The sequence below is a fragment of the Vidua macroura genome, chromosome 29 (assembly GCF_024509145.1).
Source record: "Vidua macroura isolate BioBank_ID:100142 chromosome 29, ASM2450914v1, whole genome shotgun sequence".
NCBI lineage: Eukaryota > Metazoa > Chordata > Aves > Passeriformes > Viduidae > Vidua > Vidua macroura.
This window is the reverse complement of record NC_071599.1, coordinates 2,612,583-2,626,805: the sequence shown is the minus strand read 5'-3', so window position 1 is coordinate 2,626,805 and position 14,223 is coordinate 2,612,583. Positions and strand designations below refer to the sequence as shown.

General features: G+C 54.8%; 1 protein-coding gene across 2 annotated transcripts; it reads right to left on the bottom strand.

Annotated features, from left to right (window-relative positions):
- Positions 1-2,609: 2,609 nt before the first annotated feature.
- Positions 2,610-14,209, bottom strand: UBQLN4 (ubiquilin 4). Of its 2 annotated transcripts, XM_054001066.1 has the most exons (11): positions 14,014-14,208; positions 11,948-12,099; positions 9,539-9,744; positions 8,955-9,217; positions 7,695-7,853; positions 6,792-7,017; positions 6,284-6,423; positions 5,753-5,836; positions 5,030-5,145; positions 4,226-4,403; positions 2,610-3,818 (listed from the first exon to the last, which is right to left on the bottom strand). In XM_054001066.1, the coding sequence occupies exons 1-11, from the start codon at positions 14,170-14,172 to the stop codon at positions 3,666-3,668; spliced, it is 1,836 nt and encodes a 611-aa protein (XP_053857041.1). In that variant the 5' UTR covers positions 14,173-14,208; the 3' UTR covers positions 2,610-3,665. The 2 variants fall into 2 exon arrangements, with proteins under 2 accessions (XP_053857041.1, XP_053857042.1); XM_054001067.1 differs by lacking the exon at positions 5,753-5,836 and having other exon boundaries at positions 14,014-14,209.
- Between the last annotated feature and the right edge of the window lie 14 nt (positions 14,210-14,223).

Below are 14,223 nucleotides of genomic sequence, written 5' to 3'. Positions count from 1 at the left end.
CATCGTTCAGCCCTTCCTCACAGCTCCCGTGGCTGAGCAAAGGTGCTGCAGCAGTTACACACACACACACACACACACACACACATTTTCCAAGCTGTCCTACTCCACGGCCTCCTAACCCCAGGATATTTCCCTACTGACCTTCTCTTGAGTCACTTTGAACTTGCCCCTCCATAGTCAGGGCTGTGGCCACAGGAAACTGCCCATACCATGGAACTTAGTAACCAGAAAAAATGGTTTATTGAAAGGAATGTAGATGTTGGTTTCCTGCCATCTTTCTCTCCTCCACATTTTTGAGGTTTGATTTCGAAGTTGGAAGTGTTACACTGGGATACTGGGGGAAAAGGCTGTGGATCCCCTCCAGGGAAAGGGGGAGGAATGAAGTATAAATATATCCTTGACAGCAGTAATCTCTCCCAATAAATCAGCTGGATTTGCCACTACCTGCTACAGAAATTGCTTCATTCATTAGGTTTTAAAATAATTAATTCTATTCGTCAGAGGAAATTGAGAGGAAACAGTCAGTGATAACACCTTTGGGCAATTCCTTGGGGAAGGTGAGAGATGGGAGTGAGAAAGTGCAGTCATTCCTTTGGAAGTGGGTCTTTGAACAGCACATTACCAGGGATTAGGGAAAGCTCTGGAGGGGATTAAGATTTCACTCAAAGGCTCCTTCTCACCAGCCTTCAAAGCTCCTTTTTCTCCAGAGCCTGGGAAGGCCGGATCTGGGATCTGCACCCCCGTGGGTACCAAAGACCAGACCCAGCTGCATCCACCTCCCAGCCCTGTCCCAGTGATCCCAGCCTCGCTGCCCCTCCACTGAGGAAGCTGCAGGCCCGAGCCTCCCAACGCTCCTCCCTGCACACGAGCAGCACAGCAAAGCCCCTGGGAGCAGCGTGGGATGGGCTCTGCCAGACTGCCCGGGGAGGCTGCGGAGCCGGGAGGTGGCACTGGATGGACACGAGGGGCTGCAGGCTGCCCTGTGCCTCTGTTTCAGCGTCTTGGCTGGTGGGCAGCAGGGGAGGAGTGATCCCAAAGTGGCACAAGAGCACGTGCTACAATGTGGAGACACAGGAGAAATTTGTTTCCCCGCTTAAACAAGCAAGAGACACCAAGGACTGGACAGCCTGTGAGGGCTCATCGTGGCCTTTCAGGAGTTAAAGAGAACTTGTTAAAATCATGGGCAAAGGCTTTTTATATGGACAGATAATGACTCAATGGGAAACGGTTTTAAACCAAAAGAGCGAAGACTTACGCTGGATATTGGGAAGAAATTCTTCCCTGTGAGGGTGCTGAGGCCCTGGCACAGGGTGCCCCATCATCCCTGGCAGTGTCCAAGGCCAGGTTGGATGGGGCTTGGAGCAACCTGGGATGGTGGAAGGTGTCCCTGCCATGGCAGGGGTGTGGAATGAGACGAGCTACGAGGGCTCTTCCCACCCAAATCTTTCTGGGATTCTCAAACTCCTGTGGACTCTCTTGAGTGCTTCACAGCCACCTGCACACTGCAGCAGGATTCCTCCACCGTGCAGGGACTTATTTCCAGCCAGCTTTGGAGTCACCAAACTGCTCCATCCCTCCAAGTCCCTGTTCCAACACACACACAGATCCCTTGCACTGTGGTGACTGACCCCACCACATCACGCCTTGCTGACACACTGAGCAGGTGGAAGGATGATTTCTGCCTGGCCAAAGCCACTGGTGGGACTAATTTTGCTCCTCGGGGATTTAAACTCACCATGGGGTTCTATCCCCACTCCCTGTGACCCCGTGCACCTCCCTTCCCTGCTTGCACCATCCATCCATCCATCCATCCTCCCACAAGCACATTCCTTACAAGAGCTGGCTTGTGCAGCCTTTAGTGCTGCCAAGGGACACCAAAGAGATCCCAAGGCTCACACGGGCATTTCAGGAGCCTGTTTTGAGCTGCAAAGGGGCCAATCAGTAACATTTGGGAAGAGCTCTGACCCCGCCAGTGCCAATGGGGACCTCCAGTCCCATCCCTACCCAGCTCTGTGCAAACCTCGCACGTCTGAGGAGAGGTTGCACAAAACACTGCACACGTTTGTGCAGAGCCTCCAGAAGAGGTTAAAGCTGCTTTCTAAATCCCCCTCCAAGGGACTGCAGTCTCATTAGGATGCACACACAGAGGCAGGAGTGTTCCCAGCCCCGTGTTTTCTCCACCACCACCACCTACACTCTCAGCAACACCAACACCCATCCATCCCAGTTCCAGCTCCGGAGCCGGCTGGGTGCAGCAGGTTTTACAGGTACGCAGCAAACCTCCTGTTCCCTCTCTGCCCAATCCTCCCACACCGAAAGAAACTCAAAACTATCAAATAACACCGAGGCGCAGCTCTCAACGGTTCCAACAGCTGCTAATTGCCAATTCGAATTCAAAGGAAGCTTCCAAACCGGCACTTTAGGGCCAGTGTTTGGGCAGCTACAGCAGCATTCCTGAAGTGTCAGAGGTTTCCTGGCTGTGGGGGAAGGCAGCCGGGCCAGGTGGGAGGGAGAGTGACACCCCCATGCCTGCACTGAGCACGGGGAACGGGACAGCACACATTAATCCCTGGGAAGTGGCAGGCAAGGATGAGACAGGGATGCAGGGAGACGGATGGTTGTGCGCATTTATTTTTCCTTTGATAAAAATGGTGTATGCAAATTACACAGCCATGGAGGCTCCTGGGGAATACCACCCTGCTGGTCCTGGGGAGTCTCTTGGACAGTCTGAACATTCAAACACACCAGAATGGAAGGGGGGTGGAGGATGGATCTAAACCGGGAAGAACATGAACTTCAACATTTTCCAGTGAAGCGAGAAGATCGTTAGCTTATTTTTCCATTTCCTTTTTAGTTTTCACACTTGTACAAATGAGCCCACTGAGCACAGGAGTCAATGCCCCTGGACACCTCCGACCAGGAACCACATGATTTGGGCAGAAACACACCTTCCAAACAACTTCCTCTGCACAGCACCTTCAACTCAAGCTCAAGAACAGCACACCTGGCCGCTGCACACCCCTGGGTTCCATTACACCACCCCCAGAGTGTAAAGAGGCCACACTTCAAATGCAGGTTTCTCACCCACTAACCCTCTACCAGGAGACTGGAGGCACCTGTGAGTGAGGGACACGGGCTAGGTTCATCCCAGGAAACATTAAGACAAATGACATCAGATATTCTCAGGTAATTTCAATTTTTCTTTTGATCCATTCCCAATAAGACGCTGAGAGAAATAACCAATCCCCAAACTTGGCTCAATTTTTTTTAAATATTTGCCTGAAAGGAGGGCTAGGGGAAGGAATCATGTACAGTTAAAATCAAGCTACTCAAAACACAATCATTCAGGTAAGTAACTAGAAGTATCGCCTCTACCATCTAGAGAGAGAGAGAAGAGTGTCTGAGACAGGGCATATTTAGGAAAAAATACACATCTGAAGTCTCTGTGGCCACGATGAGAACTGGAATCCACATACAAGCCAGTTAAAGAGCATTTCAACATGAAATCTTAACTTAGTAGGAAGGTCAGGGGTTAAGCTGTATCTTTTTGTTTTAAATACATGGACAGCTGTCAGATATGAAAATGATGGCGGGCTTTCCGGAAAGATCCCCTGTGCATGTGTATGGATGCATGTGCTGACGTCTGTGGGGCAGCAGGACAGAGTTTAGGAAGGCTGGGAGCCCAGCAGTCTCTCGATAGCTGCGTTGATGTCCCCACCGGTGGCGATGAGCGCCTGGAGATTGGCCTCACGGTTGATGAAGCCCATGGCATTCAGCTGCTCCAGCTGCTGTTGGAATCGCACTTCGGGACTCTGCGCCTGTGAGGGAAAGGACAGAGACCCTGGAGACACAGAGCACACGCAGCATTCCAACACGGGCAGTGCCAGCAGCCACGGCTGGGCAGGAACCCCGAGCCCAGCTTCAGGGGCGTGTGGGGACAGTCTCCACGTCCCCTTGGGATGTGGCACAGCAGCCACAGCAGAGCCAGTCCTGGATCGGTACCGACAGGGGCAGCAGTGCAGGGAGAAGGATCCCCAGCACGCTGAGCTTAAACCTCTTAAAGGGTTCAACACCCCAAAGGGCCGGCCAGACCCCAACACCAAACCCAGCCCAGAGAACTGCAACCGAAAGAGAATGTTGGAGACCACATCCCCTGAGTGGGGTGAGGTGGGGACCCCCCTGGAGACCTCCCTGCCCATGCCAGCACCCACTGGGCGTTACGTACTTGAGAGCTTCCTCCGGCCAGCAGCTGGATCATCTGCTGCATGAGCTGCTGTTGAGGGTTACCACCCCCAGCTGGAGAGGCACTGGCCGGCGTCGAAGCAGAGGGAACGGGGTTCTCCGGGATTGTGCTTCCTCCTGTGGAGGACGGGGGCATCCGGGGCATGCCGAAGGAGCCAAGGCTGCAGAGGAAGGCAGGGCATGCTCAGGGTGACACTAGCATTGGGTACCCCTCCAGAGTGGGGCAGCAGGGCAGCCAGCAGGCACTGCCCTCACTGAAGGCACTGCTACGGGGCAGCCCTGAAAACGGAACCAGCTGCATCCATGTTCTGGTCACACACGGCACTGGGAGTCAGCAGAGCTAACAGAAGCCTGCAGAGAACTGCTGTGATGGAGCATGACCCGTGGTGACAGTAAGCCGAGAGCTGAGGGCTGCCAGCAGATCAGCCTGCCCCAGCACACCCACCCAGCCTTGTGTCTGTGTCTGTCCATCTCATACTGCTCTCCAGAGATAAAGTTCTTGAGTTCAGTCCACACTAAATGCAGCAAACAAAGGATGGGGGAAGGACCAAGTGCATTCCAAACCTTTTCTCCAAAAAGAAAGGGTCAAGGACTTCCCAGTGAAGCACAAGCAAACAGCAAGTGCTAATTAGCTTGCTCAGAGGGGCCTGCAGGCACACACCAGCACAATTCCCCGTGACAGAGCGCTCTAAAGCAGCTCTCCTGGCTGAATCCAGAGCCAGCTCTGCCTGCTGGTGCTGGGCACGGCAGTTCTGCCTGCACAGCCCCGCTCTGGAGCGTTCCATACCTTGGCACTAGTCCGGGGGCCTCCGTCTGCAGCGTCTGGAGTCCCTGCTGGATCTGGAGCAGGGCCTGCATGGCGCGGGGGTTGGTGAGGATGGACAGGGAGTCCGGGTTCTGCATCTGGGGACCAAGGCAGAGAGACACCACGGTACCAACCAGTGAGAGCTCAGGCAGCCAGAGCTCCAGCACTGTCACACTGAGCCAGCGCCAAGCTGCGCCTCTTGCCTGCGGCCAGCGCTGGCCTTTGTGTCTGGATCCTCCTCCGAGGCTCCAGACTGCAGGGCTCACCTGCAGGGACTCTCAGAGAGCTCACATCAGGTTTCCTAAATGAACTGGGTGAATCAGATTAGAACTGGGGACACATGCCTTTGGATTGTGAGTTACCTGAGAACCAGCTGCTCTAGCACAATGAACGGTGTAATTTTTGTAAACTCAACACAGTGAGAGACTGTCTACACAGGGGTTCCAAGTAGCTTAACAAGCCTAATCTGGAGTCTACCTTTCAGTAATTCAGGTGAGTTAATTCAGACTACCTTGTCTAACCAAGTTTTTCCTCTTTGTCTCCCCTGTGCAACCCCCTTCCTTCCTTCCTCAGCCCGGCCCCCCAAGCCCACATGCTTCCTAGTGTGCTCAGCCAAGCAGCTGAGATCCTGCCTGTGCCACAGTGGGGGGAGAAGCTCTGGAGCCAGGGGCTGAGGGCAGCACAGGGCCAGCCAGAGGCCTTTACCTGCTGCAAGAAGACAGGGAGCTGAAGGCGGAGCTGTTCTTGAAGCTGTGGATTCCCAGCAAAGAGGGGGACATTTACCATGATCTAGCAAGAGACAGCACATGTAGGTAGGGTCAGAGGGTTGCTGCCACTTGCTGTCAAACCCTATGCAACTAAGCCATGAAAAACAGGTCAGTCATGGGGCCCCTGATGCCCTCCCTGGGCTTTCAACATGCTCCCCTGCTACAGGGGATCAAAATGGGACAGCTCAATTCCTGACAGCAGTGTTGAACAGGGGCCACTTGGCCACAAGCAAAGAGAAGGGCCATTCCCATGTCCCGCTGAGAGCCACCTCTTGTATTAGGGGCTCTGCAAAACACACAGGGCTCAGAGCTGGGGCTGCCTTCAGGCTGTCGAGAAACACAACCAAACTGTGTATTCACTCTGCTCCAGTGTCTGCAGGAGGAACCAGTCTGACCCCAGCAGCAGACTGACACCTCACACTGAGCTCATGGCCTGCCTGGCAACAGCTGACAACTGCAACACTTTTACCTGTGCTGCAAAGTCCGGGTTCTGGGCAAGAGTTTGCATCATGCTCCGCATGTAGGGGGCAGAGATCATATTCTGCATCAACTGAGGGTTTTCAGAAATCTGCTGCAGGAGTCCTTGCATCTCTGGGCTGTTGAACATGCCTGCATGGGGAAGGGAAGACAAAGGAAAACCCCCAATGAGCCTGAGCACCACTGCATTGCCTGAAATACAGTGTGACAGCACTGCCTGTACTCCATCCCCCGGCCAGCAGCAAACATGGCTGTGGACAGCCATGGCAGCGCTCTGCTGGCCACTCTCCTGCTCCTGAGAGCTTCAGGGACAGCAGAGTTCCCAAAGGAACTGTCCGACAAGCGCATCAGAATAATCCAGGTATGTCTGCAAGCAGGCTAGACACATTCCTCTGGATATTAGCCACAGACAGGGCTCAAATGCCAGAGGAAGCAGCCCCCCAGGGAAGCCTGGGTGACCTGCTCAGCCAGCAGCACCCTCCAGCTCCTCCCTTACGTACCAGCGCCGATGCTGGCAGCATTCAGCCCAAAGGGGTTGGATACAGTTGGGGTGCCCTGGGTGGTTGCTGAGCCCGTGCTCCCTTCACTGCTGGGTGCCTGACTCTGGGAAGCAGGAGGTGTGGGGCTCCAGGGGTTTGGCAATGGCTCTCTGTTCTCCGTCCGCAAAGGCTGAGAGCTCGAGCTGTCAGAATTCCCCGTCAAGGAAGAGAAAGGATTGCTGCCAAACTAGGGAGGAAAAAAAAAAAAAAAAGAAACAGATGGAGTCAGTTAGTCCCAGCAGACCAACCCCAGCACTGAGCGAGCCAGGGAACAGCCGATCATATTCAGCCAAGTCCAGAATTTGCTAAATATGTGCCATGATCCGCCTCCTGAGAAATCTGCAATCCACAACACACCTCACTCAGAAAAAGACCAGGCTCAGGAGTGGCCACAGCCCCAGATTCAGCTCCCAAATGCAGGGTTTCAAAACGCCCTTGTAAAGCCAGCACCCGGACACAGCAGTAGGTGATCTGGACTGGAGTGTGTCTGCACAGCCCTCTGCAGCCAGACCTGTGCTCCCTCCTCCTGCACTACCAGCCAGCTGGATCTGAGCCAGCTCCGTACTGAAGGCGTCAGGCTCCAGCTAATCCAGGGAGCAGAGGGCTGGGCTAACAGTGACAGGGCCTGCCTATTGGTCAGGGCTGGCATCCAGCCTGCTGGGGGCCTGGAGGAGCCAGAGCAGCTCTCTCCTCTGACACCTCAACCCATGTCACGAGAGGCACTGCACCACGTTCTCCGGCCAGTGCCTGCACTGGAGTGGAGGGATGAAGAGCCACGCTGTAGGAAAACCACCCCATCAGCACAGGGGGACAGGGAAAGACCCCCTTCCCACGCTACACCCCGCTCACAGAACGCAGCCATACCTGCTCCCTGGCTGCACTAAACATGGGCTCCTGGATGTCCGTGTACATCCGGCGCAGGGCATTGTATCCTCCTGGAATGCTCTCGAGGTTACTCAAAGCACGGTCCTGGTTCCGCATCATCTCCTGCATCATGGCAGGGTTACGAGCCAATTCCATCGTCTGGGAGAAGGAGGAAAAAGGTGGAAAGCTCAAGCTCCTCTCCCAGGAGAGAGACGACAATTTAACACAATTCACAGGCAGAGAGCAGAGAGATCATTTATCCAAGCAAAGAGAGCCCAGGGATCCAGGCTCCTCCCAGCCTTGCTCAGCTCTCTTCCTTCTCAGCCTCAGTTCAGCTTGATGAGACTGATCTGTTCCTAAGCAGTATCAGGACATCCAGACATCCGACATCCATATGTTCCCACTCAGTCTGGATGCACTACATACAACAACTGGGAAGGTGGATCCTTCCACCCACTCCAGATTTCTGATAGGTCTCCCTTGCACAAAAAATATCCAGGTGTCATTTGAGGAACTGCTCAAGTACAGATTATTCACAATTTAGTCCTGCAGCTCTGGAATTTCAAGTATGGCTGACACAGTTGAAAGCAGAACGAGTGAGAAGCAGATGGAAATGAGGCCCGTTCAGCACAACCCTCTTGACAAGCCTTCCCAGGAAACAGCAGAGTCCTGTTAATGGCTATTGACACCCAGATTCCCACTGATCCCTTAGGATTCCCTTCTGATGAACCTTTGGTCTTCCAGACAGCCAGTCCTCTTGGACACAGGTCCTCTCTGCTCTGGGAAAAAATGAGAGCCCTCTGGGATCCCAGCCTACACTACTGCTCCCCACTGATACAGGGAGTGAAACACTGCACAGCTCTGGAGTCTCTACGGAATCTTTCCAGAGAACCAGAGAGAAATAAAGAGCTTTTGCAGTAGCTTCACTTCTCCAGCACTGTTTTTACTCCCATTCCAGAATCACAACACAGTAGCCTTGTAGTCAGCATGCTAGAAAAATCCCAGCATCCCCTTTTTTCCCAATACACCATGGATTCAATAGCTCTGAAAGGGAAATAGGAGTTGAAGGGACATGGGTTGAGTATTTAGTATTCACATAACTCAAGACCACCATCTGTTTGTGGGGAGCTCACAGCAGGAAGGAAGAGATCTCCAAAACCACTGCTCTGGCATTCCCACTCCTCCTCTGCAGTGCAGACACTGATATTGGTCCACAAAGACTCTCCTCAACACTGTTTACTGAGCCCTGGTGTGACTCACCTGCCTCATGAGCTCTGGGTTATTGAGCATGTGGCTTATCTCTGGATTTCGCTCCATGAGCTGCTGCATCTGGGGATTGGCCATGATCATCTGCCTCATGAGGTCAGGGTTGGACATCATGTTCTGCACCAAGGGATTCTCCATGATCTGGGAAAGCATCTCCGGGTTGGACATGAGCTGCCGCTGCATCTGCTGCTGGAGCTCCATGAAGTTGGCAGAGCCCATCCCAAGGTTGCCCAGCCCAGTGATGCCACCGAAGCCAGCTGGAGAGGGAACAACACACGGGAAGAGAGGCGTGAGTCAGTAACTGCCAGCAACTGCAAAAGAGGGCAGGCACAGCAGCTGAACTGCATCCCCACAAACCCAGAGGTATCCTGTATTCCTACAGCAGCCAGCTCTGAGTAAGGACACCCCTACACACACACGCTTCACCAAGTGGCATTACCTTGAGCAGGCACACAGAGGTGTGCCATGGGAGTGACTCACGCCAAGCCCATGGCAGGCAGAGACAACAGCAGGGGTCAAGAAGCCCAACTCCTTGGTCTAACCCCAGAAAATTCTTCCTTCCCACAGAGCCCACTTACACAGGATGGATGCAGCACTGTTGGGGCCTCCATCTCCAGGACCTCCCACGGTCCCCGACCCGCTGCTCCGTCTGCTGCCACTCCCTGCGTCCGGACCAGCACTGCTGGATGTAGAGGGCTGAGATGGGGCAGCAGGAGAAGAAGGGGTTGCAGTGGGGGCAGAAGCAGCATTGGGGGCAGAAGCAGCAGATGTTGAATCCTGGACCCTGCAAAGGATAAAAAGTATTAAACTCCTGGCACTGGTGAAGGGCAAGGGGAGTCCTCTGTGATGAGCGGGGGTGCACAGCAGCCAGCCCCAGCTTCCACCCCATCTCTGCCTGCACTGATGCACAGCTGTGCTCCCAGATGCCTTCCATCTGCTGGAATCTGCCTCCCATCCTGAAGCACTGCAGCCCCTGACATGTTGTCCTGGCCCACGGCTGGATGGGTCTTACCCTGAGCTGTATCCAGCTCTTCCTTGAATCCCACTGAACTATTTACTGCAGCCATATCCTTGAGCAATGAGTGTGCTTCAAACAGCAAAATCCTTCTGCTGCTCCCACAGAAACCACAGGAGGTTACAGCAGGGCTAGTGCATGGGGTAAACAACCATGCTCACTTCTGAATATTCCTATCACTGCTTCTGGGGCAAAAAGAAGCATCAGCATTACTGTACAAAGAGGGAAACTGAGGCACGAGGCAGCCAGCACCTGTCTCACAAAACCACGGAACATTTCTGGCCAGCTTGGCTCCAAATTCCCAGCTCTGCCACTGGCTGTACCTTGATGCAAGGCTCCTGCTCCAACACAAGCTGTCTGGAGCTTCTTTTAACCCACCCAAACAGACACTGTGCTGTAAGCCACCACACAGCAGGTGCTGGACATCAGCTTTGCTGAACACACCAACCCAGGTTAGTACCTTCTTACAGTTACTCCTCAAGAGTGTTACAGGAATTTGGAAGAGAACATTTAAAAATTTTCTGAAGCCTCTGCAGTCACAACATTGAGCCCTGGACTAGCGCTGAAGAGCTTTCATTAAATTAGACCACAAAATTCACTTTATTCACCTCAATAATGTTATTATTCCTCTGACAATAAGAACAATGATTTCCTGATTTTTTTCCGCAAACCAAGAATTATTCATTTTCTCTATCTCCCTTTCCTTTTTCACTCTTCTAGAACTTGAAAAATCAACCCTGAAGGCCCCTATCCATTGTCCAGACAGACCTGACTGCTGCTGAAAACCAGTGGCCACTGAGAGAGGCAAAGAGTGGGGAAACAAAGCAAATGGAAAGCTGAACAAGAAAGGAAGAAGGAAGCCAGAGAAAGGACACTTGGTTTCTCTCAGCCTCTTCCCACAGGAAGACCCTGTAATGTCTTCAGTAAGCACTTTTCTAGGACTATTATCAGGAGAAAAATGAGCAGCCCAGGACAACTCTGATTCCCCCTTTGAAACAGTTCACCAATACCACATTTATAGTGGAGACAGCAGAAACAGCATCAGGCTACCTGGAGAGGCAGGATCCAAGGAGAGGCTGCAGAACCTGACAGCACACTTCCTCATGTTTGTAAAAGAACAGGTGGAATAAAAAGAAGGGGGGAACAGCCCATTTTGATTAATGCAGCTCCCCCAGGGGACAGCAGAACTGCACAGAGAGACAGCCCTGGAGCTCCCCAGGAGCTGGGGCACGCTGTGGCCAGAGCCTGAGGCACGGCTGTGAAGGGCCTTTCAAGATCAATGAAACGTGGCTGCAACTAAAGCACAGCAGCTGTTCCCAAAATCCTTCCATGCCCACTGGAAAGTGCTGGGAAGAGCTAAACCTGCAGGACCCCGAGGTCAGCCCTGTGTCCTGCTCCCAGTCTGAGGTGTGTGGTGCACCTGAGCCACATCCCCACAGGGAACTGCCCGGGTGTAGCCACAGCACCACGAGTGAGCCCCACACTGCCCCGTGTCCGTGGCTGCACAGCACCCACTGGCTGCACCAGCCTGTGCAGCTGTGCCCACACGGTGCCCCACAGGGCAGGTGTGCCTCCTGGGGCACCTCGGAGAGCCTGAGCACAGCCCCAGAGCCGAGTATGTAGCAGGAGGTGACAGAAAACCCAGCGTGTGTTTCGTGTTCTACAGCAACACAAAATCACTGGGGAAGTCATTTCTTCTACCAGCAACTTTTCCTAGAACTTCTGCTGGTTTGCTAGAGCCAGTATCCACTTCGGATGGGCTCTTCCAAGACACACACATGAGTAATGTTAAAGGACCAGCCCCTCCAGGTACCTGCCACACACCATCACAGCTGTGTCATCCGTGGAGAGGTTAGTGACAAACCCCACTGCTGTGTGCCACAGCTGGGGCAGGGAAAGCTCACCAGGATCATCACAATCACTTATTCCCAGCCCCCATCTGACCCCAGCCCCTCCAAGACCAAGCTCTTACTTCTGCGGAGTCTTAATGACCAAGTGAACAGTGAGCCCATCTTTGATCCCATGTTGATTCAACGTGTCTCCATCCTTCAGGATCTTCCCAGCAAAGATCAGAACCAGCTGATCCTGTTTGGCTTTAAAACGTCTAGAAATCTCTTCTTTGAACTGAAAAACAAACAGCATTTTTCAGGCAAAGGATTGGTACCAGTAACATAAAGCTCCCGGGCTCACATCCACTCTGGGAACAGCCCAAGGAACTGACAAGCCCTCACAGCCCATGAAGGTACCACACAGTCACCAGCTGCTGATGATGTCTGAGGTGTCAATGAAAACCAAACCAAAGCAAAGACAAGCTCTGAAATCACAAACTATGGAATAAATCTCAGAAAAAAACCAGGGCCATTCTCTCAGAAGAGCTGAAGGCTTCCCAAGCCAGACCAATTGTGCTTCAGGCCTAACCCAAACACACTATTTACGATGAACGACTGAACTGGTTTCATCAGCTCATTTGAGTTTTTTTTCCTAAGGAAAGCCAAACTCTGATTTAATACAGGACAGAGCTCTATGGAAAAGGGAATAATCCTTTATCAGCCAATGGAAATAAACTAGGTCTTCTCTAATTCCTATTTCTGCAACCGAATTCCCTGTGAGCATGCCACGGAGCATGGACACCTCCTCCTTACTGTGTGCTGTGCTGGGATTTACACCTGCAAGCAAGACTCTCACTACTGGCCCTGCCAGGGCATCCCCAGATTGATTTGGAGGAAATAAAGCCTTGCACTTGGAAAACACGAACTAAAGGGAATTCAAAGGGGAAGGCCAGGATGGAGAGTGAAACACATGCCGGTTCCAGAGCTCCAAACTCTAAAATCAAGGCTGGGCACAGCACAGCCCTGGCCCCAGATCACCCTGCCTGCATCCCTCCCCGCACAGCTCCGTGCCCACCCTGCACGAAGCCCTCCCTCCACACCTCCTGTGCCAAGGGGCTCCCCCCGGGAGGGAAAGGATCAGGAGGGCCGCGCGTGCACAGCCCCTGCCCACGCCATGAACTGCTGCCCAGAGAGCCCTGCCAGGCCCTTCACACGCCGACCTCGTGCCCTGCGCCCCACCAAAAGCACACAGCCAGCCCAACGCAGAGCCCGTGACACCTTGTCCCAGTGGGCATCGCCACTTCCTCAATGCCAGCACCAGCCCTAGAGCCCGCCCCTGCCAATCCCAGCCTTTGCTAACCCCAGCTCTTGGCAATCCCAGCCCTCTCCCGCTCCCTAGCAGGTGCAGAGCCCCCCCCGTCCCCAGCCCACCCGTGGAAGGGCCGATGTTTCCTTTCCTCCACCTCATCCAACGCTGGCCCCAAACATCTGCCCGGCTCCTCGCCCCTGGCCCGGGGGCTCTGCCTCCAGAGAAGTCCAGCCGTACGCCAGGACCCCCAGATGTCCCCCCGGCAGCCCCCCCAGGCACCCATGCGACTCTGCCCACAATCCCAACACCCTGCCCACAACCTCCGCTCAGGAAACACTCTCCCACGCAGCCCGGCCCGCGGGCCGAGCCCCCGGACCCCACCCCGCTCCTTCACACCCCTCCCAGCGCCACCACCCGCTCTCCGAGTCCCTCAACTCTCGTGCTTTCCACACCTACGACCCCTCCCACAGGTGAGCCCCCCCACCCCAGACCACCGCCCGCCCTCGGGACTGTTTCCCCTCCAAAGGCCTCTAGCACCTGCCCTCCCTCGGATCTCCCTGCTCCCTCCCACCCTGGCTCCAGCAAGGCCCAAAGGCCCGGGGCGCCGCGAAAAGCCCGGCTCGTCCCCGAAGCCAGCCGCAGCCCTGATCCGGGTCTCCAAGAGGCCTCCCCGGACCCTCTGACCGCCCCCCAGCCCACAGCACCCTCCCCCCGCTCCTCACGCGCGCCCCGAATTCCTCCCCGGCCCCCAACTCAGCCTCCCCTCCCCAAAAAAAAAAAAAACCCTTCAGGGCCGCTGCTCGATCCCTCGGCCCCCGCAGACCAGCCGCCCCCGCCCCTCAGCACCCGCGACAGCCCCCGCCAGGCCTCTCCGCCTCCCCGGCCCGCCCCCGCCCCAACCTCGCGCACGGAGGCGCCATCCGCGATGACGATCTCCTCCTTGTCCTTGGGGGTCTTCACGGTTACGCGGATGAGCGCCCCGCCGGGCCCTGCCTGGCCGTCCCCGCCAGGCCCGGGGCCGGGGCCGCCGCCGCCGCCGCCGCCACTCGGCTCCGCCATCTTCGCCGCCCGCCGCCAGCCCGGGCCACCGCCACCACAGAGAGCCGGGAG

Bases quoted from the DNA above. Each gene is read 5' to 3' on its own strand.
- UBQLN4 (XM_054001066.1), bottom strand. From the start codon at position 14,172: ATGGCGGAGCCGAGTGGCGGCGGCGGCGGCGGCGGCCCCGGCCCCGGG. The intron at 9,745-11,947 runs GTAAGAGCTTGG...TATCCTTTGCAG, and splicing joins GTCATTAAGACTCCGCAGAA to GGTCCAGGATTCAACATCTG. The intron at 6,424-6,791 runs GTACGTAAGGGA...TTCCCCATGCAG, and splicing joins TGCTGCCAGCATCGGCGCTG to GCATGTTCAACAGCCCAGAG.